The sequence below is a fragment of the Pseudorasbora parva genome, chromosome 13 (genome assembly GCF_024679245.1).
Source record: "Pseudorasbora parva isolate DD20220531a chromosome 13, ASM2467924v1, whole genome shotgun sequence".
NCBI lineage: Eukaryota > Metazoa > Chordata > Actinopteri > Cypriniformes > Gobionidae > Pseudorasbora > Pseudorasbora parva.
Genome location: NC_090184.1, coordinates 33467431 through 33492494, shown reverse-complemented (window position 1 = coordinate 33492494; position 25064 = coordinate 33467431). Strand labels below are relative to the sequence as shown.

At 37.6% G+C, this 25064-nt stretch overlaps 1 protein-coding gene across 5 annotated transcripts in view; it reads left to right on the top strand.

Annotated features, from left to right (window-relative positions):
* Positions 1-25064, top strand: part of slc44a5b (solute carrier family 44 member 5b) — a 51634-nt gene that overhangs the window by 3532 nt on the left and 23038 nt on the right. For 2 of the 5 annotated variants that reach the window (XM_067414059.1, XM_067414061.1), the window contains exons 1-6: positions 15447-15707; positions 16117-16165; positions 22591-22664; positions 24080-24164; positions 24343-24427; positions 24547-24675. In XM_067414059.1, coding sequence (XP_067270160.1) covers positions 15668-15707; positions 16117-16165; positions 22591-22664; positions 24080-24164; positions 24343-24427; positions 24547-24675 — 462 coding nt within the window. In that variant the 5' untranslated portion in view covers positions 15447-15667. Of the gene's footprint in view, positions 1-15446; positions 15708-16116; positions 16166-22590; positions 22665-24079; positions 24165-24342; positions 24428-24546; positions 24676-25064 lie in introns of those variants that run through there. The other 3 variants (XM_067414062.1, XM_067414063.1, XM_067414060.1) reach the window with 2 other exon arrangements.

Genomic DNA, 25064 nt, shown 5'->3' with positions numbered 1-25064 from the left:
TTTGAATGACACACGGGTGAGTAATTACTGAGAGAATTTTCATTTGGGTGGTATAACCCTTAAGTCATAATTCTCCTTCGCCATAGTTGGATACTGATGTTTGGATAACCCGTTGAAATAAACCCTTAATACTTAATATTTTCTTGTTGACAAAGAGTTCTGGTTAAATAAGATCATGCAGAGGTTTTTTTTTTTAACTTCCCTCTGGATGCGCAAGGATCTTATTAATAGTTCCTCAACAGGATGATATTCCCTTAAGGACTAAAAACAAATTCTATTCCTGCTTCAGAAGTTTCTACAAGAGGTACAATAAAGATGCCTGCAATTATGTAGCTAATAGAGAGGACAGTCTGTGCATTTATGTGGAACCAGATAGTCTCTTGTTATCTTTATTCACTGCCTGTGGTACAAAGCGGCTCTCAGTGCCATAGTCCACCATAGAGTTCAGGATGAGCTCTCTACTGTGTGCCTGAGACATTACATTAACAATGGCAAATTCTACTGAAGCGCCACGCTAGTGGATGAATGGCTCATAATGGGCGTCATCTCCCTTTCCAGTGCCTTTATAGAGGTTGTATACGTTCCGCTAATGGAACCTATATGAAAGACTGCATCTGTATAAAAGACTAGTTACAGAAGCATCTTCTTTGAGTCTTGATTCATGCTGATTTTGAATGCATTTTGTAAAAAAAAACAATGTGTCTTTACATGTGGGTAAAGATTTTATGTCAGTCCAGTCTTTTTATCACTATTTAAAGCCCTATTCACATGGGATTAGTATTACCCGGTGACCCGGTGAAATTGCAGAGGTTGTCCGGATCTAAATCCCCAATTGGCCATGTCTATAATTTGTAAAGTAATAATTCCTCCCGCAAATGAGCTACCATATTTCTCCGAACACCAAGATCCTGTGATAATATTAGTCCCGTGTGAATCGCCATGCGATTTTTGCATGGTTGTACATAATTTTTCAAGGTTTTTGTTTCCTGCGTGCCTTGTTATCCATCTTTCGTGATGAACAGAGGCTGCATTGGAAACTTTTTTAAGTTCAGTATACAACTATACAATTTGCAAAAATAGAAAGCTGAAAACCATCAGAAGAGTGAAAACAAAAAGAGTGTGATTAGTGATATAATCAGTGTTGTGGCTGAACACTGGCAACATAGACTATCGCATGTATAGCAGCATGCAGCAGCATGCATCTTAAAAGCTTCAGTAAACATTTATTGTAAATAATAATAATATCATATTTTTGAATGATCAAAATAATTAATTGATTTGAGTATGGTAAACTTAAATTAAACAAAGTAGTTCAATCAAATTAACTTTAATGAGTATTTAAAACGTTATTTTTTGGAGCTCACAAAACTGACGCATTTTAAGTAATCTGAATTGTTTCAACTTGTTTTGTTTTATTTAGACAAACTTAAATGTAAATGAAACTGGGCTGGGAAATTTCTATATCTTTGCTTTGTCATAACACTCAAAAGGGAGAATAAATGCTAAAAAGTGAATATGTATGCATGTTATCAGGGCTGCAGCTAGATTCTTATAATCGATTAATCGAGTAATCAGATAATAATTACTTTTTTCTTTATTAAAGCTCAATACTAAATATATAAGAGAAAATAAAACAGGTATTTTAAAATTAACATCTATTTTGTTATCTTTTAATAAATTGTCCTGCCGTTTCCTGTCCATGTATAGTTCAAATCTACATTTATAACTGTGAAACTAAACAATTTTAATGCATACAATTGCCATATTATATAAAAATATATTTCAAATTACTTAAAAAATGTAAACATAGTTCAATCTCAAGCTAAACCTACAACCAATAAACCAAAATAATAGTAATATAAATAACAATAATGGCTAAACATTACATTGATGTTGTGCAACTTAACTTTCATATTTAAGCTTCAGCTCAGGCATGGCATAAGGCTTTACTTTCTTCTGAAGTTTTTGTGGCTTTTGTAAGAAGCAAAAAAATATTGGGCAGGAAGAGAGCACGAGTAGAGATGGGTGTACAGATGAGCGGATCAGATAACATCACAGTTTTTTTGTTAAAAACAAACCCTCCATCCGCACCTTCCTCACAAATTCAAATTCTCAGTGTTAAGCGCGATGCTATTGTCACATATTAGCTACACTTAAGTATGTATGCTTTTATATATATATATATATATATATATATATATATATATATATATATATAATTACACACACACACACACAGGTCCTTCTAAAAAAATAGCATATGTGATAAAAGTTCATTATTTTCCATATTGTAATGATAAAAATGAAACTTTCTTATATTTTAGATTCATTGACCAACTTAAATATTTCAGGTCTCAAAAAATTAGCATATTTCATCCGACCAATAAAAGCAAATTGTTTTAATACAAAAAAGTCAACCTTCAATTAATTATGTTCGGTTATACACTCAATACTTGGTCGGGAATCCTTTTGCAGAAATGACTGCTTCAATGCGGCGTGGCGTGGAGGCGATCAGCCTGTGGCACTGCTGAGGTGTTATGGAGGCCCAGGATGCTTCGATAGCGGCCTTAAGCTCATCCAGAGTGTTGGGTCTTGCCTCTCTCAACTTTCTCTTCACAATATCCCACAGATTCTCTATGGGGTTCAGGTCAGGAGAGTTAGCAGGCCAATTGAGCACAGTAATACCATGGTCAGTAAACCATTTACCAGTGGGTTTGGCACTGTGAGCAGGTGCCAGGTCGTGCTGAAAAACGAAATCTTCATCTCCCTAAAGCTTTTCAGCAGATGGAAGCATGAAGTGCTCCAAAATCTCCTGATAGCTAGCTGCATTGACCCTGCCCTTGATAAAACACAGTGGACCAACACCAGCAGCTGACATGGCACCCCAGACCATCACTGACTGTGGGTACTTGACACTGGACTTCAGGCATTTTGGCATTTCCTTCTCCCCAGTCTTCCTCCAGACTCTGGCACCTTGATTTCCGAATGACATGCAAAATTTGCTTTCAGCCGAAAAAAGTACTTTGGACCACTGAGCAGCAGTCCAGTGCTGCTTCTCTGTAGCCCAAAAGTGTCTTGACCTGGGGAATGCGGCACCTGTAGCCCATTTCCTGCACACGCCTGTCCACGGTGGCTCTGGATGTTTCTACTCCAGACTCAGTCCTCTCCACAATCTTCCTCAGGGTCCGGTCACCTCTTCTCGTTGTGCAGCGTTTTTTGCCTCACTTTTTCCTTCCCACAGACTTCCCACTGAGGTGCCTTGATACAGCACTCTGGGAACAGCCTATTCGTTCAGAAATTTCTTTCTGTGTCTTACCCTCTCGCTTGAGGGTGTCAATGATTGCCTTCTGGACAGCAGTCAGGTCTGCAGTCTTACCCATGTTTGCAGTTTTGAGTAATGAACCAGGCCGGGAGTTTTTAAAAGCCTCAGGACTCTTTTGCAGGTGTTTAGAGTTAATTAGTTGATTCAGATGATTAGGTTAATAGCTCGTTTAGAGAACCTTTTCATGATATGCTAATTTTTTGAGATAGGAATTTTGGGTTTTCATGAGCTGTATGCCAAAATAATCAGGATTAAAACAATAAAAGACCTGAAATATTTCAGTTGGTGTGCAATGAATCTAAAATATATGAAACTTAAATTTATGTCATTACATTATGGAAAATAATTAACTTTTATCACATATGCTAATTTTTTGAGAAGGACCTGTATATATTTATTAATTCAGATAAAGGCTATGTCGCACATACAGATGTACATTTTGAGTTAATCATTAATCTTTGTAACAACTTGTTTAAGTATTACTCGCTACTATTAAGTTAGTAGCTATAAATAAGATTAAAGTGTGAGATTTAATTAGCAGAAATCAATGAAAGCACGCAGCTCTGAACGCATGAGTGCTGCGTATCTCACACACAGACACACACGTTACAGCATATTCTGATGTTTTTTTTTGCACCTATAGCGTTGAGAACATTTTAATGGTGTATTTCAAAGATATTATCAATTGTATAAAGTCTCATTAAAAATTACACACACACACGCACACACACACACCACAATGATGGTGATGCATGTGCAAACTCAGTCCATGCTGTTCATGTGTTTGGAGTTGCTCGTATCTCTTTAGCTGACGCATGAACTGCAGCAAATGAAACTTAAGTGTTCATCGTATAGCATCCTGCAGCTCAACACAAAGTTGGCCTTATTTAGAAATAGTGCTGATGCCATTCTGTCTCGCACTGCGGTCTTTGATCTCGACAGAAGCTGAAAATGAAAGTTAAAGAACGACACACATTCATTGCATTTTACTGTGAAAAGAGAGTTCCTCATCTTTATTTAAATCAGCACATTAATGATTTAATCATTACTCTCACCCACCTTCAATTTTTGGAATGTTTACCCACTTTAACTGCAGATATAACCGCAATCTGCACGTACTCCGAGTACTTAAACAAAACATTTATTTCTGCAACATCTGTGTGTAGTTAAATGGACTAAAGAAAGCATTGAGTCAGAGAATTTTGCCTCAAGGATTTTTAAATTAATTTAGAAGAGTTTCTGTTATGTTGTTTTTTGGAGGGTTACCATCATGCTGAGGAGTGGAGGATTAGCTTGGTTTGAGAACAGATATTAAATGTTGTATATAATAATGCTATCAGAGCATTGTGTTGCATAATAGAAAATTATGTAACATTAATGCTGCGGATTTCAAGTCACTTCAGTGGGCCTTTAAACTTTTAATTGCTTAACTTACATTTTTGTGTATAACAATGATATAATGATATTGTTTGTATTGCTTACAGAAAGATAGAACATGTTATCAGTATGTTTTGGGAAACTTTGCTGTTTAGAGCTAGAGCTCGACCAACCTAAACCTTAAATGAGCTATTTATCCTGTGTGTGTGCACTAGTATTCTTTGCTACAGCTCAGTATTATGGGGTGAACAACTGGCACATCCTCGACAAGCTGGAGCCTAGAAACGCAGACCTGGAAGGTCACTTGTGCCTAAAACAGGCCTCGGTGTCAGCTGTGTAGTCGATGCTCCTGTCTGCAGTCCTTGTGTGGAAAATTTCTATGTTTATGTATTTCTTAGCCAATCAGAATCATTCAACCTGCAGTAGATGTAAGGTATTAATTTGGGGGGAAAATTGTACCCAGAGAGCGTGGCCTACGAACTCCTTGTAAGTGCTGAAGCTGGCATCTGCTGATGAAACTATCATTCAGTACAAAAAAAAGAACTCAAATAAAAACATATTTACACTCAATCGTTTCCTTACACATATATCATGTGCTATTATGTGCATTTCACCATGTAGAAATGAGTAAATGTGTGTTAACAACGGACCGATTTCAGCCGCTGCTTCAGCAGCGTAGGGGGCGGGGTTTAGATTCTAGACAGCATTTTGATTGGACCGAAGATTTGACAAGTGAGTGAAGTCTGCGATGATGTCACCAAAATCGGAGAATTGTTTGAACGGAAGTGAGAGACTGTAAATTTTGAATGCTCATATCTCCTAAATGCAAATTTTGTCATAGTTTTGGAACATACCAGCTTATTCATAACTTTAAGGATAACACAGTCATACTAAAAGCTAAAAAACTTCAATTTTGATTTCAGTGGACCTTTAAAGCATAAAAAATAGGGCCGGCACTTTAACGCGTTACTTAAGATTAATTAATTACGTGGCTTTAACGCGTTAATTAATTACGCAAAAAAAAAAAAAAAACTTAATGGCAAACATTGCACTGGTCTCCTGGACTGAAATAAATAAACAATATTTTGTTGATTAAGCTTATGTATTCAGTCATTATTCAGTGGTATACTAAAAATCTATGTGAACAATTACTTCTCATTGTTCTCAGGTCAAATATTTATATGCAATTAAAATGAGATTAATTTCGATTAATTAATTACAAAGCCTCTAATTAATTAGATAATTTTTTTAATTGAGTCCCGGCCCTAATAAATAACTAATATTGTGATGTATATAATTATCGTGAAAATAAAATTCATATTGTGATATAAGACTTTAGTCATATCGCCCACCCCTTATGCCTCTGGATGTAAAAACAAAAATCACATTTCAGACAGTATTCAGGTCAGGAGTCATATTTACACTCACACTCAATGCTATCCGCCTGGTGCTCAAGGCTAAAGCTGGTGTCCTTGAGAGATCTGCAAGCAGTTTTCCTCATGAAAAGGCACTGGCAGGACTTTATGCATTACATGTACTTTGTGTTTGGGACTGAGCAATATAACATTAATGTACAAACAGTCATGTTTTTATATTACACCTTTAAGTACTTATTGTTTTACATAAAGGTGCCAGAATTGCCTCCTAATTACTGTACATTGAAATGTAGCTACATCAAGTGTTGGTGTTATCACACAGTTTTCATTAAAGGGGTAGTTCACCCAAAAATGAAAATTGTCATCAATTACTCACCCTCAAGTTGTTTTAAACCTGTATGAGTTTCTTTCATCTGCTGAACACAAAAGATATAATGAAGAATTTTTGTACCAAACAGATAGAGCAACCATTCACCCCCATAGTAGGGGAAAAAATACTGTGGCTGTCAATGGTTGCTCTATCTGCTTGGTTACAAACATTCTTCATAACAACTTTTGTGTTCAGCAGAACAAAGAAACTAATACAGCTTTAGAACAACTTGAGGGTGAGTAATTGATGACAGAAATTTCATTTTTGGGTGAACTATCCCTTTAAGTAACAGCTCTCATTTGAATAACCAGTTTGTCTAATCAAAGGGCCGTTCTAAATTTATTATCATAGTAATGAAGCAGCCACATGAAAAGTAAAGCATTTAAACTCCAATCCTCTTATTTGAGTATAGGCCAGCCAAAGATAACCAGCATATCAGCAAAACATGAGTCTAAAGGGAGTGGAGTTTCCTGCCTCACCAATCTGCTCTGTCTATCACTCCCTTCACTTCGCCTGTCCATCTGTCCCTGGCGGTTTGCGTGTCTTTCTCGCTGTCTGTCACTCGGTGACTGTGATGACATCCAAGTTAAGTTTGAGTCAGAGAAAGTATTTTATATGTATCTTATAGTACTCAGGTCCCACAGATTAGAGATCACAATAAATGTTGCATAAATAGTGCAACCGTTTTTTGTGTGCTCTGCTCATATACACTATATTGCCACAAGTTTTGGGACACCTGTCTTTACATGCACATGAAATTTAATGACATCCCATTCTTAATCCGTAGGGTTTAATATGGAGTTGGCCCACCCTTTGGAGCTATAAGAGCTTTAAATCTTCTGGGAAGGCTTTCCACAAGATTTAGGAGTGTTTATGGGAATTTTTGACCGTTCTTCTAGAAGCGAATTTGTGAGATTTAATTTGCTGAATACCCACATATTGATGAACCACTCATATGTTTCCTCTAGATTTATGTTTAACATTTACACAGAATGTTTATTTATTTAGTTAATTATTTATCCAGTTTTGCATTTAATTTATAGCAGTTTAATTAATATAAAACTGACCATTTTCAGGCAATTAATTTGATGTCATGATTGAGATGCAGCAGCATATGTAAGGGACTTGTTTGTTACTTAATGCCATGGGGTGGGAAGTCCATGTTCTGGTAGGAAGAGAAAAACGTAACCACACAGAGTTTCCATTCGCCCTAAACTCACACTGTCTGCACCTGCACGCCTTCCCAGGCTGTTCCTTATGGAGAAACACTGAAAGAGGCTTGTGTTATGCAGCAAGGCCTGCAAGACACTGCTCTCAGTGTGTCAACTCATGTGTGTACATGGAGGGGAAAAAAAGCATAGTGGAAGTAGAAGATGAGAGGAAGAGGTTTAGAGAAGATGTGACTTCACTGAGCAGTTCAAGGAACTACTGTACCCCACTATATCTGAAGCCAAAAACTATGACACATTTGGACTGTGCTTTCTAAAGAGTAAGAGTTGCTTTCTGTGCATTCTCATTTCATCTCATCTCAAAAAGCAACACTGTAAAAAAAAAAAAAAAAAAATCATGTCTCAATTTTCTAGTGCCTGGTCACGTCTAAATTTTTACGGTTGGCCAAATTTAATTTCTTTCAATTAATGCAGTTTAGTTCACTGAAATTCAATTTGGCCAACTGAATTTTTTTGATGTGATCAGTCACTAGAAAATGTTCAATTGGAGACATGATTTTATTTTTTACAGTGAAGTGGAAGAGAGGTAGACTAGAAATCTAGACGCACCCTAGGAGCAGCAAATCTAATCTATCGCGAGTGTCGTCTAGCAACTCTCAATACACGTCTGAGCTGTAAAAAACAAACTCTGGTCAGGCCAATCACATCGTGTATAGAGTTGGTGGGCGGGGCCATAATGACGGCCGAGTTGAGCTCGCATGCTACTAGTAAACAGAAACTGGCGAACAGCGGTCTTTCGAATCAGCTTTGGCAGCGACTCTGGAAGACTTTGAGTTAAGCTTTTCTCTGAGAAAAGAACAAAGAACGGCACTGAAGTCATTCTTAAAAAGGGAAGATGTGTTCGGAGCTTTGCCGACCGGATACAGCAAATGTTTAATCTATCAACTAGCTCTGCTTCACGTTGCTCTGGTTGGTTGTAGCGCTATCCAATCGCGTGCAGAGGGAGTTTGAAAGACAACCATTTATCCCGCCCCTCGGATTGAGCCCTGTCAATTGGGAGTTTCCAGACCAAACATCTTGATGTGGGTCTGGCTTATCAGGCTAAAAAAAATCTAAAACAGTCCAAAAAGAGGATCTCGTTGTACAGGCTTTTAACTGGTACAAGAAAATTATATAGTCACTTGAATTGAATTCACATTATTTTATACACTGTAAAAAACAAATCAGCTTTCCAATTGAAAATGTTCAAGTGACTGATCACATCTAAATATTTCTGTTGGACAAATTGAATTTCTGTTAATTAAATTGCATTAATTCACAGAATTTCAATTCGGCCAACTGAAAAATGGAGATGTGATCAATGCATGTTTCTAAATTACAATTTAGAGTAATTTATATTTAATTGATAATATTTTTACTAAGTATACAAATCAAGTTTCATTGTTTAAACTAATACACGTCAATCTTAATTTTAAACAATGAGAATTCAGGTAGGAAGGATGTTTGCGATTTGAAGGAGTCATTGTTGAAATGAGTGTCACTGGGGAGCCTGTGCCTGTCTCGCTTGGGCTGTAATTTCGTTTACCTGGGAAGGATTGACACCAGCTGTTCCTTTGCCACAGTTCTGATGATGCAATTAAGCCATGCAAACTGACGAAACACTCAGTCTGTTAAATGTCGGACAGATTATAAATGAGACGGAGAAGTGGGGATAAGCCGTTGATCTGATGTCTGAGCTGCTGTGATGTGAGATGCGTCTCAGGGGACGGCCTGTTAGCCGAGTCAAGTTTATTGCAACTCTTCTTGTTGCTGCCAATTTGAGTCTTGAGACTTTTTTTATATTTAGCAGTTAGACAAGACCAATAAATCTTTCCTTTAGTTATTTAAGCTGACATTTTATAGAAAGCTTTCATTTATTCTCTACTTAAAGCTGTTGTCTGTAACTTTTTTTGTGTTCAAGATTTACAAAAATAATATAATGAGAGAGTACAACATGAATCCATTTTCCAAACCGTGTTTTTGTCTTACCCTGAATCATTATGGTACACTTATAATAAGTATTTATATTGGGACTATTTCAGGCCAGACTTGTAGATACCGCTGCGGAGGAGCACAGTCCCTGCGTGATCCGCCATTGACATAAACAGAGAGAAGTAGCTCAGGCTGAAATGTTCTTCTGCAAGACGCATGCAGTTCTGTTTATTAACCACTAGAGTGCAAAAAGTTACGGACTGCACCTTTAACCAAATGAAACACTTTCCCCTAAATGCTGAGGATAATTGTTAACATACACTCAACTAAAGGATTATTAGGAACACCTGTTCAATTTCTCTTTAATGCAATTATCTAATCAACCAATCACATGGCAGTTGCTTCAATGCATTTAGGGGTTTGGTCCTGGTCAAGAGAATCTCCTGAACTCCAAACTGAATGTCAGAATGGGACAGAAAGGTGATTTAAGCAATTTTGAGAGTGGCATGGTTGCTGGTGCCAGACGGGGCTGGTCTGACTATTTCACAATCTGCTCAGTTACTGGGATTTTCACACACAACCATTTCTAGGGTTTACAAAGAATGGTGTGAAAAGGGAAAAACATCCAGTATGCGGCAGTCCTGTGGGCGAAAATGCCTTGTTGATGCTAGAGGTCAGAGGAGAATGGGCCGACTGATTTAAGCTCATAGAAGAGCAACTTTGACTGAAATAACCACTCGTTACAACCGAGGTATGCAGCAAAGCATTTGTGAAGCCACAACACGCACAACCTTGAGGCGGATGATGGGCTACAACAGCAGAGCACCCCACCGGGTACCACTCATCTCCACTACAAATAGGAAAAAAAGGCTACAATTTGCACGAGCTCACCAAAATTGTACAGTTGAAGACTGGAAAAATGTTGCCTGCTCTGATGAGTCTTGGTTTCTGTTGAGACATTCAGATGGTAGACTCAGAATTGGGCTTAAACAGAATGAGAACATTGATGCATCATGTCATGTCTGGTGGTGGTGTAATGGTGTGGGGGATCTTGGCACACTTTAGGCCCCTTAGTGCCAAATTGGCATTGTTTAAATGCCACAGCCTACCTAAGCATTTTCTCTGACCATGTCCATCCCTTTATGACCACCATGTACCCATCCTTTGATGACTACTTCTAGCAGGATAATGCACCATGTCACAAAGCTCAAATGATTTCAAATTGGTTTCTTGAACATGACAATGAGTTCACTGTACTAAAATGGCCCCCACAGTCACCAGATCTCAACCCAATAGAGCATCTTTGGGATGTGGTGGAACGGGAGCTTCGTGCCCTTGATGTGCATCCCACAAATCTCCATCAACTGCAAGACGCTATCCTATCAATATGGGCCAACATTTCTAAAGAATGCTTTCAGCACCTTGTTGAATCAATGCCACGTAGAATTAAGGCAGTTCTGAATGCGAAAGGCGGTCAAACACCGTATTAGTATGGTTTTCCTAATAATCCTTCAGGTGAGTGTAATGCCTTTTTCCAAAATAAGCTGTATCAGTCTTGAGACATTTTATTGTCTTATATTTGAGGGACATATAACGAGAGCATGTAGCAGCCACAAAGGGGGAAACCTAAAGTAAGATAGGACACCCTACACACAGACAAGCATGTAACGGGGCAAGCGATGCTGACGCTGTTTTTCCCATAAGACCTCGGGGGCATTTTCCTAATGTCCTGGCCTGTTTGTCCACTGCTGCATGGCCACAGTGACAGTGTCTTATCAATTCTTTATTCCTCTTTATTTCTCTTATGCCTCCCTAGTCTTTTTATCTCTTGATCTTTGTCATTGTCTTTTATGGTCTTTCTTTTGTCCATCACTCTCTCCTCTTCACAATCATTTTTACTTTGACTTTTGGTACAGGGTTGGTACACTTTCCATGTCAGGTTGTACAACTACAGTTAATGTTTATACCGCCTGTCAAAAAACAGTCAAAAATTATTTTAAAGGTGCCGTTCTTCGCGATTCCATCTTTCGAACTTTAGTGTAATGTTGCTGTTAGAGCATAAATAATGCCTGTAATATAAAAGCTCAATGCCAAGCGAGATATTTTATTTAACAGAAGTTCCCTTTCAAAGCCTACAGCGAACGGTCAGTTTGGACTACAGCAGGAAGTGCAGGGATGTAATGACGTCACTAGAACCGTTTGTTGACTAACCCTCCGCCCACAAGAACACGCAAAATAGGGGGCGTGGTCTTGTTGCTCTCCCACGTAGAGAAGTGCGCACATTCAGTGCTTGCATCTCCCTGTTATGGTAAGAGGCGGGACCTTTCTGGGCAAAGTGCGCTAAGCTGCTGTCCAATCACAACACGGGAAGCGCTGTATATTACATTATTAAAAATAATCATAATTTTGAAGCTTTATTTGTCAATGACCCAAACACAGTCGGTCATGTCTAAAGTGAAGGAGAAATGTAAGGATAAAATAGGATGTGTGTCAGTATAATTTTTAAGCCTTGTCACTTTTTTAAAAAAATCAACCGTTTTTTCCCCACTCTAAGCATGAAAAACATTAAAAAGAGAACTCAATTTAGTACTCGCACAGTGTTCTGACGGATGGTTTTCTGTGCTCTCACAAAGGTGCTAAACACGCTTTGATTAACTGCTCTTAAAAAGTCAGGTACACTGCACTGTCTTCACTGCTTCACTTATTTTTTACATTAATTACTGTTTTTTTACTTTACTTTTCTCTAAACTAAATGCTGAAATGGCACCCTTTATTTAATTTTGAGCTTTTTTTTCTCTTGTATTTAAAGGGGGGGTGAAATGCTGTTTCATGCATACTGAGCTTTTTACTCTGTTAAGACTTGGATTCCCATCCTAAACATAGACAAAGTTTCAAAAACTAATGTTGGACGTTTGATGGAGTATTTCTGTGTTAAAAATACTCCTTCCGGTTTCTCACAAGTTTCGGAGAGTTTTTTTCGAGTATGGCTTGACTTGACATTAATAGACCGGAAGGTCCTTGTATGGGCTGTACGGGCTCTTCTCCTGGTAGGGTGCGCGCGCGTGCGCGTGACTAGAGGCGAGAGAGGAAATGCATGCCCATTAACATTGCTCTCAAGCTGCAGATCCAGTCGTCCGTGAACACTAATGTCGGTTATAGTCCGCGCCGCGCTCCACTTCATTCCTCCACTTTGACATTAAGCGACTTCAACGCTTCAGCACAGCATTCGGGGAAGGCAGCGCTGCATTTGAAACGTTTTGAACGCAGAAATGACGGGAGGCTTCACAACATCGCTTCAGTCGCATCGCAAAGTGGATCTCCACACTCCAAGAAGTGTGTTTTTGACAGAACGGTCCCAGTGATAAAGGTTCGGTCGCTTTGGAAACAGCTGGTGAGTAAAACTGCTTCAAATGTCTGTGCTGTTGCTTATCGTCACATGAGTAAACATCAGTAAACGACACGATCACGTGCTTCGTCATTCAAATGCGCTAACGGTTGGTCCATTGTTGTTCTCTGTATAACGTTACACTAGTCTGACGTGCAAAACCGTTTTGCTTGCTACTGCTAAGGTTTAGTCGCATACAATAGTCCATAAACCGAATCATGTCCTCATAAACTGCGAGTAAAGACACACAAATGTTGACAGGCTACTAAATACAGTACATACCACAGAGACGGACGTCCTGCTGCTGATGGTTTTCCTGTTCAATTTATTTCAGCCTCCGAATTTGATTCTAGATCATATCTATTCGATAGCAGGGGTTTCTCCACGCTTGAGGACTTCACCGCTTTGCGCATTCGTCATTCTTTAGCTCCGCCCACACGATACGCCTCCAGGCGCTCGTTTTTTTCCGGAAAGACTCGGTACAGCCCATATTTCTTTTATAAATATAATAAAACTAAAGACTTTTCGGAGATATGAAGGATGCAATACTACTCTATAGGTACTCAAGATTGACATGAGATTGACTGAAACTGATTGTTTCACCCCCCCTTTAATTGTCCTGTTTGTAATTTTTACTGTATACATTTGGGTAGGCTAGTGTAATTTTCAGCACAAATTACTGTATCGGAATGACATTAATAAAATGACTCCTATTGGGATAAAAGAGTTTGGTCAATCGCCTCAGCCCTGAGTCAGTAGTTCGGAAGGAGTAGACATTCCTTAAATTCACATTGTTAAACACTCAGGATGTAGTCCAGCCCTCATGATAATAGAGACAGAGAAGCAGAGCTGACCACTTCTTATTGGAGCTCATCCAAAACCCTGTGTACTTCTTTCTTCTCTGTTGCCAAGTTCAAGAGGTCAAGAATGTTTTTGCAAACGGTGGTTGTTGAATGTGAAAGATTTTCTGTGGTTTCTCAAAGATGTATTAACAGTGCTGTTATTTCTAAATAGCTATGAACCAATCAGAAGCTCCTTTGAAATGTTGTGTCTTGTGATAATGAATACAGTGAGCATGAAAGCACCACCCACCTGTGAACAGATCAAATCTTGGTTACATAATTAACTTAAAATATTCTGTATTTTAATACTGAATTCAGTAGACAATATGGCTGTTTTTAGAAAGTTTTTTTTCTGTTTTGTTTTTATTTTATTTTTTATAAATACATATCAAGTGTGAAAATGTTTGTAATTTATTAATAAATCTTTTGGTGGTTTACATTTTTGGGAATTGTGATTCAAAATATTGGTAACACTTTATTTTAAGGTTCAGTTATTAACTATTTGCTTATTAGCATGCATATTAGGATATTGGCTGTTTATTAGTAGTTATAAAGCACATATTAATGCCTTATTCTTTATGACCTTATTCTACATCTCTTAATCCTACCCAATGCATAAACTTAAATGCTACAAAAACTACCTTACTAACTATTAATAAGCAGTAAATTAGGAGTTTGTTGAGGCAAAAGTCGTTAATAGTGAATATGTGTGTCCCCATAAACTGTTACCAGAATCTCACATGATTTTATCTGGAACTCAGCAAGGCTTGTAAATAAATATTCAGTAAAATATGATGGAACTATTCATTAAGAGAAATATTCAAATATTTAAATACTGAATTAGTCTATTTTTAGAATAAAAATACATATTAATAGCATGAAAAGCTGTAATTTAAGTCTATTTAACATTTCATTATAAATCTTTTTCCACATAATTTATATAGCATACGATCATAAATAGCCATTCATTTGCACATTGATGGAATGAAAAAGAAAATACTAAGAATATACTAATAATAAAATATTTATTCAATTAACTGAATAAATAATTGTGAATTATGAAAATGAGCCTAGCCTGGTTAAGTTGGTCTTTTGGCTGATTTTAGAGGGATTTGGGGGAGTTTTCAGATCAGCTAAAGACCAATTTAAACCAGCTAAGACTGTTAGCTTTTTTGTATTCTAGGATTATTCTAGGATGGCATCACTACATAATCCCCAAACTCGGGCCACCTAGGCGGTCATCATCATATGTGACGCCTGATGTCTGTACACTCAGCTTGGTCAGTTATCCTGGCACAGATACTATAGCAACTACCAACTACCAACATGTTGGACTGTCTAAAGCAGGTTATCTTTTTAAATTTAAGGATTGCATTTATTAATTAGTAATTCCACTGAGATCAAAAGTGATGGTATGTTTGGCGATGTACAAACAGTGCTTTCTGAGTCTGTGTGTGTGTGTGTGTGCGCAAAGCTTCGAGCAGGTGGCTGCCATGCTGTTGTCTCATTGTGTCTGGTGTGTCAGTGGATGCTACCAATCTGAGCCGCGAGACACCAGTGCTGTTTCCTTTGTGAGCATGAGAGCAAGCAAGAAAGAGAGAGAGAGAGAGGGAAAGGAATGAGTGAAGGAGTAGAGTGGATAGTGTGAGAGAGCGGCAGATGGAAGCGACGCAAACGCCCACCAACCTGATTTCTCATCCACCTCCTCTCGCAAACACGGCTATGTGTGTAATGATTAACCGATCGCAGAAAGACGAGGAGATACCGCCTCAGCCCTCATAGGAAGTGACACACGCAAAGTAACATTATATAAACACTCTAAACACTCTGTGTGTTCGCTCAGAGAACAGTGAACATGACTGGACCTAAAGGAGGATACTACAAAGCAGAATTGGGTAGGAACTTATTGCAAATACTTTGCTGAAGGGAAATGCTTTGTCTCTAAATGATCTGATGTGTTTCAAACTGTGGCAGGTACATGCTTTTGTTTGCCTGTGCTTTGTTATGGGTAAAATACACTCCTAAGGCATTGTGGGGCTGTTCAGACCATGGCTACTTTGATCGAGTGCTTTGTTTTCATGAACAGGGTGGTGACAAAATGAGCATTGTTTTGCACTTCAATGTTCTGATATCAGTCGGTTTGTTTGCTCTTTGACCTGGTCATAGCAAGCCTATACAAGCCTATTTTTGAGCTTCCTGATAAATATAGCAAAAATATTAAATGTTTTTGAGGCACTTGAGGTTTTGCTATTGTTATTTTCACTATATAAATGGGATTTTTGACACTTTGCTCTTGTGTTACAGGGGAGCCACACAAATTTGACCCCACATTTACCGGACCTGTTCACAATAGGTACATTTATTTCCCTTACTTTGATGCCTTTGGGATTTTATTTGAGGCTGCATATATATATATTATAATATTCCTCTAATGAGGCAAGGGAGACAGTATCTACTCAAGACATTTGGAGAAACAAATCCATACTACAAAAATAAAAAATGCTAATATTTCAAAATGTGACACTTTCAAGAGATAGGAATCTGCTGGACTTTGAAAATAATGGACTGTCCAGTCCAGACCTCAACTCCATCGAGCACATTTGGGGCGAGTTAAATTGGACAGATCTATTGTACATTCAAAGGAAAGCCTTTTGGCTTCAGTTGCAGAAGGCATGGGTTAACATTAGTTCTCTGAGGAAATATATTGACACTATGCTAGAGAGATGTGCCGCTGTAATTACTGCAAAAGGTGGACATACCAAATATTAAAGTTAAAAGTGGATAAAAACTGTACGACTCACTTCATATGATATTTGTTGTGCTCAGAGCAACCATCTGCATGTTTCATGAACATTATGACATTAACTCATGCTTTGGAGGCAAAAAAAAAGTTAATATTTTCAGATCTGTCAGGTGTTCTGATAATTTTGGCCACCACTGTATTTTCTAAAGTAACACTGTACAACGGCGATACCAGTGGGAGTCAATGTCTCTCTTGCTTCCCCTGAGTCATTTTAATTTTAACAGACCTCCTAAAGCATGCGGTGGGTTTGATGGGGGAAATTGAGAATTAATGAGGGAAAGAAACAAAATAAACATTGCGCTATGATAGGTTCATGTGATAAATCCTGATAAATCCTTTTTTTGTGATGGTGGTATTAACGGGAAGAGTAATTAAAAAGTAAGTAAATAACTCGCCCACTTGGATATCACCGCTTTGCTTAAAAACACTAACTTAATCATTTAAACTCGGATTTAATAAATTAAACATTACCAACATTAATATAAAAATACAAACAATTGAGTTTTTTTTTTGTTGAACTATTGTAACCAGGAAAATTTCTATAGAAAAAAGTTTTAATGTTAAATAAGTAAAAAATATGTACATGCATAAATATCTAAATGGGGACTTTGTATTGACTTCCTTTTGTTTTTAATTAAACTAATTTGAACTACTTTAAGCCTATAACCGAACACGAAAGTAACGCTAAAATACAACTTTTGGTATTTATAGAACTGAATAAAGCCATTATTTAGTATTTTATTAATCATTTTTAATAAATAATAATAACCCTGACAAAGGACGGTTATCTTAGCTAACTTCTGGCTACATTTAGCAGCAATAATGCCCCCAAAACTACAGCTAGGTCAGAAACACACATGCCCACCCTCAAAACGTTGTCCTTTTGTCTGTCCCTGATTTGCATATGTCTGTTATTGATAAAAAATATTGACTTCATTCATGGACCTGTCGCTCTGCTGGCCTGTTTCTCGCTCTTATCCAGAGCGGCTGGTGGATCAATGGTTAGCTCAGCAGTGATAGCGGACAGCACAACTTTTACCCCACCGGAACAGAGAAATCAATGACTGTTGCTCATATGTCTTGGGTTGCTGTGCCTCATTAACATGCATGCTCAATGAGATTCAGCAGATTGTGAGGTTATTCTGCTATTATTGGACAACAAGCCATGGATTTCAGTTTATTTTTGTTGCTCTCAATACAAAGAGTGCCATCACAGTGTGCAACTCAATGTGTTTCTAATGGGGTTTTCTGTGCTTAGTGCATATTTGTAAGGCTCGGGTGCTGCTAATTAGGGTTGACTGATGTAAAACGCTTCAGCTCTGTTGGGTTAGCACAGCTTGTGGAGCTTTGCTGTGCTGTGTTTGCTGTGATCAGGTGTGGTACATGTCACAGCTGACCCAGTTGTTTATTGTAGTGGCTTAGTAATATCATGATGATATAGTTTAATCTTTTTAGTCATGGTTTGATAAACCAAGAGACTTAATAGACTTTTTTTGACAGGTTTTTCCCCATGAAGCACAAAAGGAGAATCTGTGACTTTTTTTATAAACACTTTTTCTATACAATAGCAGTTTATAGTGATCACACATCTAGCTACCATAAAAGTACTTATGACTATATAAAATCTATTCAAAGTAGTAGGATTACAGACGTAGCTATTACATAAAGATATGCATTTGAAATCACAGCATAAACTACTAACCTAGCTAATGAAGTTCAAACATTATTAAAGATGAGTGAATAGTCAGTAATAAAAATAAGAACAAATTAAATACAGTAGAACAAAATTACAAATGGATTATGGTCTGACAGTAGTATTTTGGTACAGAAAGGTTATGTGTAAAATGACACTGCACTGTATACATTAAATATAGATTAATCTTTGTTAAAGCTGTTTTGTTGTTTGATTAACATTAATGACAGACAGCAGCAGGTCTGCTTAGGAACACTGGTGGGGGTTTTGAGCCCCCATCCTGGAAATGCATGCAAAGTGGATTTTCTTTCACAACACAGAAAACAGCGACTTTTCGACATTGGGTCAAATCAGATATTGTTCTCAGGCAGCCGATGAAGACCATGAGCTGACATTATACAGTACACGTTTATTACAAACCTACATGCATAGAAGAAAGACTGGAATTACTGACGACTCGTTTCAGGCAGGTCAGAATCAGGTTCTTTCTTTTGGGAGACAATAACTCAATGGATTTATGGTGAACTTTGATCTTTGAAAATTTCCAGACCTTTTACATTCATAAACCGCTATTATACGCTACATGAAAAGTAATATCAGAAAAAGTAAAATGGGGCACTTCTGATAATATTCAAAAGTATGTAATATACTTTTCAATTTTTTTCTTTTCAATTAACCTATGAATGATTCATTCACATTCAATTTGTTCACAGCAGTTCACTGGAAGGCAAGATTAATGTTCGGTCTGTTCTTCCCACAATGTTATGTAGTGGCAAAAACAATTGCTTCACTGAATAAGAGACAAAGTCTTACCTATGGTTTTTATAAAAATGTATTCTTGAAAGAAGAGCCACAGTTAGCACTGCCTCCAGAGCCTGTACCAAGTGTGCACTGAAGTCATAACAGAAGTTTATATCTCTTCATACTCTTTGTCAACATCAGTCCCCACCAGTATTTTTCCATACATGGCACAGTGTTAACCATCGCATGTGATGGTTCCCTATAGCACGTATGGCACGTACTGTTTAGACATAAATTCTGCTTTGCCAATACCCGCTACATCTGTCCCCCAGAACCTTTGACCTAGGCCCCTGCCTTGTCTGGTGTAATAATCCCTCAGATAAACAAAACAGAATTTATGTCTTCAGAGTTAAACATATGTTCTGTATGTGATCAACACAGCCTAACTTTGTCATGAAAGTCATAAACTCTCATGGTTGCTCTTTAAGATTTTTTCTCATCACAATTATCAAATGACTAGCAATATAGTGATAGTCATATGAGCTTCTTTTAGGTTGTTTGGTCATAATGAACTGTCATTTATATAAAAAAAGTTGCATGAAGACTTGAACAAAAATAACAGCATTTTTGGGTAGCTATACATGTAATAAAATATCACCTAAAATATCACCCAAGCTGTAGTGTATTGCATTAAATGTCACTGACACCCAGTAACACGTCAGATCCACACCTTTGTATGAAAGTGGCCCGGCGCAACCACCCACTTCCCGTCTGTGTTGAGCAGATATAAATATAGCTCAGGGAACGCTTTTACTGACGGAACTGTGGGTCACTCATTTCTACTGTCCTCCACATTAGCTGTCCACTCAAAGCTCCTGTGTACTGTGAGCTAGTAAGATTTAGTTTAGTGGAGGGAGCCTGTACAACTACAAGACTGAAGATGTCCCTGATAGTTATACATATATACATATACATATACATATACATATACTCACTCTCTCACTCTCTCTCTCTCTCTCTCTCTCTCTCTCTCTCTCTCTCTCTCTCTCTCTCTCTCTCTCTCTCTCTCTCTCTCTCTCTCTCTCTCTCTTTAGTGGTGATCTCACAGGATACAGTTGCTTTTTAGTTCTACAGACGTGCTTGTAGCAAATTGCTTATTACTTATATTAGCATCTAGCTAACTCATTGTCTTGAAATTCCCTATTACTTAAAGTTGACTTAAGTTGTTCTTTTTTTCCCTATTGTGATGCATAGCCGATTGAAACGTATCAATACATTGATTGTATCGTGACTAGGGCTGTCACTTTTGTAAAAAAAAAAAAAAATCCTGTTTGATTTTTGAGATGCTTTTTTAACACTAAATATACACCAATCCACGGACAACTAACAGGCATTGGGATGAAAGTAAAAAGGGGGCTTGAGACGCACAAGTCAGCAATATTTCTGATGATTTATTGGCGTGAAGTTTCGTGCACAATGACAAAAAGGAGTGCAACATTCTGGGGGAAAAAAACATTACGCAGTTTGGATGGCCATAACATCAAAGAAAAACATTAGCTACAGGCTTTAACATGGCTGTTTATGATTATAAATGCCACACAAAAAAACGCCTACATAGGCGATTGTAGCCCATGAAAAGAGGTTGAAAATAAAACTTAACTCACTAGCCTACATTAAATGTGACGTTCGTGTGGATAAATACCCACGGCTGCTTTATTATCCAAATCAGTCTAGTCTACAACAGGCCTGCATTTATGATTTAGCCTATTTAAAATTCTCCAAATTAATTTTACGTAATGATTCAACCGTTCAAAATGAAACTGTAGTGGTAAATCTTGATATGACCATGTGACCGTCATGCAGAGGTCAAAGGTCTTGGGGTTGGGGAGACTCCTTCCTTTGGTGGATTATATCTTGAACTGATGGGTTGACTATGTAAGATACATGGGGTGTGACATGCATGGGGCATGTGAGATATATGGGCTATGTGACATCCTGACTTAAACAACGGCCTGTATGGAAATGTACTGAGGGGGAGGATGCTGCCAACAACAGTAAAGAGATAGCAACTTCTGTTATGACTTCAGAGTACACTTGGTGTGGCCTTGTGGTTGTATCAACTGTACCTCTTTCTTATAAGAAACCTTTTTATTAAATCTTTTTATCAACCATATTGACCAAGACTTTGCCTCTTATTCAGTAAGCAATTGTTTTGCCATTACAAAGCTTTAAATGAACTTAATTGCGAACAGGGCATGTGTTTTTTGTTTTTTTTAATTGAACGTAACCGACACTTAGGTCATCTGTTTTCATCTAGTCCTATCCTGTTCACTACATCCATAAACCTCCACTTTGGTCTTCCTCTTACAGTATATAGGTTATGCAGGCGTATATTGATGAAACGTGCAAATAAGGCTAGGCCTATTACAAATTATTATGAATTTCGTTGTATTTAAATTGTAACTTAATTTTATTAAATTATTTTATCGACTAATTGCATTGATTTAATAAATAATAAGAAAATATAGCATACAATGACATGGAGGCGCTGGCGCCGCCTGAACAACGGTGTAAATGAACAACTACTAAAAAAAAGCTTTAGTTGGGGCAGCCCAATAGCCATTTATTTCAGATAGACCTATATTTGATCAAGCATGTCACAAAGGGCTTTTTGAGTTGAGCGTGCGGCGCTAAGCGGAATGAGCTTCAGAAATGAATGGAATATTCAGAAAGGCGCTCTCCATTCTGGAGGAAATAGCGCAATACTGCTCATTCTTTCTACACTGTAAAAAAATATTGTTGGCTTTACTTAAAAAAGTAAGTAACCTGTTAGCCTTAAAATTGTGAGTTTATTGAAATAATAAATTTGAGTAAATACAATGAAGGACATTGGTTTAATAAAAAGAAACTTAAAATATCATTGCATCTGAACTACATAAAAAGTTGAATATATCATGAAAATAGGGCCTAGGTCAAAATGTCCTCTGGGTTCGGGCCAAATTCTGAGCCCGGAGCCCTCGCCAGGACAGCACGCCAAATACACATCATCTTTACTCTATTTAATTTAATGTGAGTGTGAACTCGTGAAACAAAAAAAACTTTTTTAATTAGTTAGTTAAAAGTAGCAGCCCTGTGTGCTACTGTTCATTACCTGTGTATTATTTAGGATGGATAATATGAGAATGGGATTCAGCACATCTGTTAATCTCTTATTTGCCCTGCTGTGACCTCAGCCTGGTTTTCTCTGTCTGCTAAGCTGCTATATAGACAGTTTGTCCTGTTCTGTTGGGGCTACAGTCAGCAGGGAAAAACCATGTCAGATACAGTATGTGCGCTGTGTGTATTATGAACAAAATTACATTTTTCACAGATCTGAGGGCTCACAATAGTTATAAAAGTTATTTTTGACACCATTTGATTAAAAGTATATAATATTTTAACTTTAAATAAAATAATAATTGAAATGCTATTATGAATGTAAATATACTGTGATTTATTCATTCAGTGCTCTCATTCTCTCTTTCTCACATTCCCACCGCAGGGGCTGCACAGACGTGCTTTGCTGTGTGATCTTTGTCATCATCATCCTCGGTTACATCGTTCTGGGAACAGTGGGTGAGTTACACTCATTAACACGCGCTTCAGCAGAGAGGGTTGCGTAATGCTGCTCATGAATCCAGCGCTATTAAGCAGCCAAACAGAAGCGGCGGGGGAGCATCAGTCCCAAACAGCAGCCTAATGCGGTGTCATTATGTTCAGTGACACTCCCCTCGCCGTATGTGGCTGTTTTTAAAAGGAGTCATTTAGTCCATTCTCAAAAAAGCAAGAGGATTCACACGAACCCATTCATTCACTGTGACGTTTGATTGCTTACATCATTCATGGTTTAAATGTGGAGTCTGTGGTTAAAACTGTTTCTGGGAGACACAGCTTGCTGACTGTTGGATCTGTTTCGGAAACATGCCGCCAGTGTTATATCCATATAGCCTGGATGCCAGCCGAACTCAGCCCTGCCCACAACATTTGAGCTCGGGCGGTTCGGTCTGGACTTGTTCCATAGAGGAGTGATTATGCGCGAACAGAACTTTCCTGGTTCAGTTGAAACACGCCCCATAATTACAGCCCAATGGAGCAGTACCAGACTCATATTCTGACTAGAATTGAGTATGACCACGCCGGGCTAATATACAGTGGGACCCAAAAAGTTGGAATTGTAAATCTAATTTTAAAACAGGTTTTTTTAAAATAGTAAATTAGTTTAATTTTGGAATAGGATCATGTGACACTGAAGACTTGAGAAATGGCTGATAAAACTTAAGCTTTGCAGTTTACAAATTTAAATATAATATCTACACACACACACACACACACACACACACACACACACACACACTTATTCTTTTGGACCCCTCTGTACATACTGTGTCTGGGGAGAGACACACTGGTTCTTCCAGTGCGGTTTCTTTCTCACACTGATCTAATTTTATTCCTCTGACATCTTATTGAGTTAATCCTGACTAGGCTAATTTAATACGACTGGCTTTTCTGTTGCCCTTTGTAGTGCACTGACAACTCATGTCACCCTTTTAGTCTTGAGGTGACATTCCATGACCATGACCCCTGAAGCTCGAATTCACTTTTCCATGCAGACATAAGTGGAGACAATCAAATAATCAGGCAGAATCATTCTCCACAGAGCTGCAGTGTGTTCAATTCACTGTGGATTTGAATGGCTTAGTTAAATCGCATAAAGAACCTCTTATGCTCTAAATTAAATATGGGGTTTCACTTTATTTTTAGATTGTTTTACATGCATCTTTTCTTGTTTGTCCTCTTTGCTTGTGCCTGTTCCTTCTCAACAGGAACAGTGGGTGTAGTTTCAGTGCCATAAAAAACTGAGGTTGCTGGTATAAAATCAAATACTTTAATTATAGCAATTATTTGAAATGCATGATGTTTGAAATGCAACTGTATTTATTTGAGAAACATGATTTGGAAGACATGGCTTGTGTTATGTTTTTTTTTAAAAGCTTGGATGCATGGGGATCCACGGAAAGTGGTCTACCCGACAGACAGCTATGGGCAGCTCTGTGGCCAGCGGGATACTCCTAATGCGTGAGTATGAGTCTGAGAGGAGTGTTAAAGCCATTATATTTAAATTAAAACACTGGAAATAATATTTAAATGTAGTCTCACACTTTATATATATTTATATTATATTATAATTGTATTAATTTAGAAGACATTTAGATTTCAAAGCTGGATTGTAACCCCTTCTGTTTCTCCCCCACAGAAATAAAGCCATATTATTTTACTTCAATATTTTACAATGTGCCAATCCTACAGTCCTCATTAACCTCCAGTGCCCTACAACTCAGGTAATACAGACACTTTTGCCAAAATGCGTCAATCTTTCTAAGCTAGATTGTTCTGTATTTTAGCACATTCCTTGTTTTATTTGTAGCTTATGTTGTTTTTCCTCTCTTGTTCATCTCAGCTGTGTGTATCCAAGTGCCCAGATAGATTCGCCACGTACATTGACATGCAATACAGCTATAGACGCAATAAGAGCTACTGGGAATACTACAAGCAATTCTGCAAGCCTGGCTTCAACAATCCTGATAAGGTATGTTGCGGGTATCCATAAGAACCAGAACATTGTTTAAATTCAGAGATAACAGAACAAAAACATGCACACTGGCTTTTGATAAAAGTCTGGATATTCGCAAAATGTTTTTTTTTTTTTTTTTTTAGGCCATTGAAATGAATGAAATTGTATTCATTCAAAGTCATGGACATTTACATAGGAATATATATATTTTTTATAATATTTTCTGCTCTAAAATATCTGTCTAGAAATTGATCTAGAATAAGATCAGTGATGTCCTGTTTGTAAGAGATTTTTAGTTGGTCTGAATTTAATTGGTAATTGATTTAATAAAGCTTATTCAGTAATCACAAATTACTGGTAAAGTCATGGAAGTTTATTAGTTAAAAAGAGGGTGGAAAAATTAG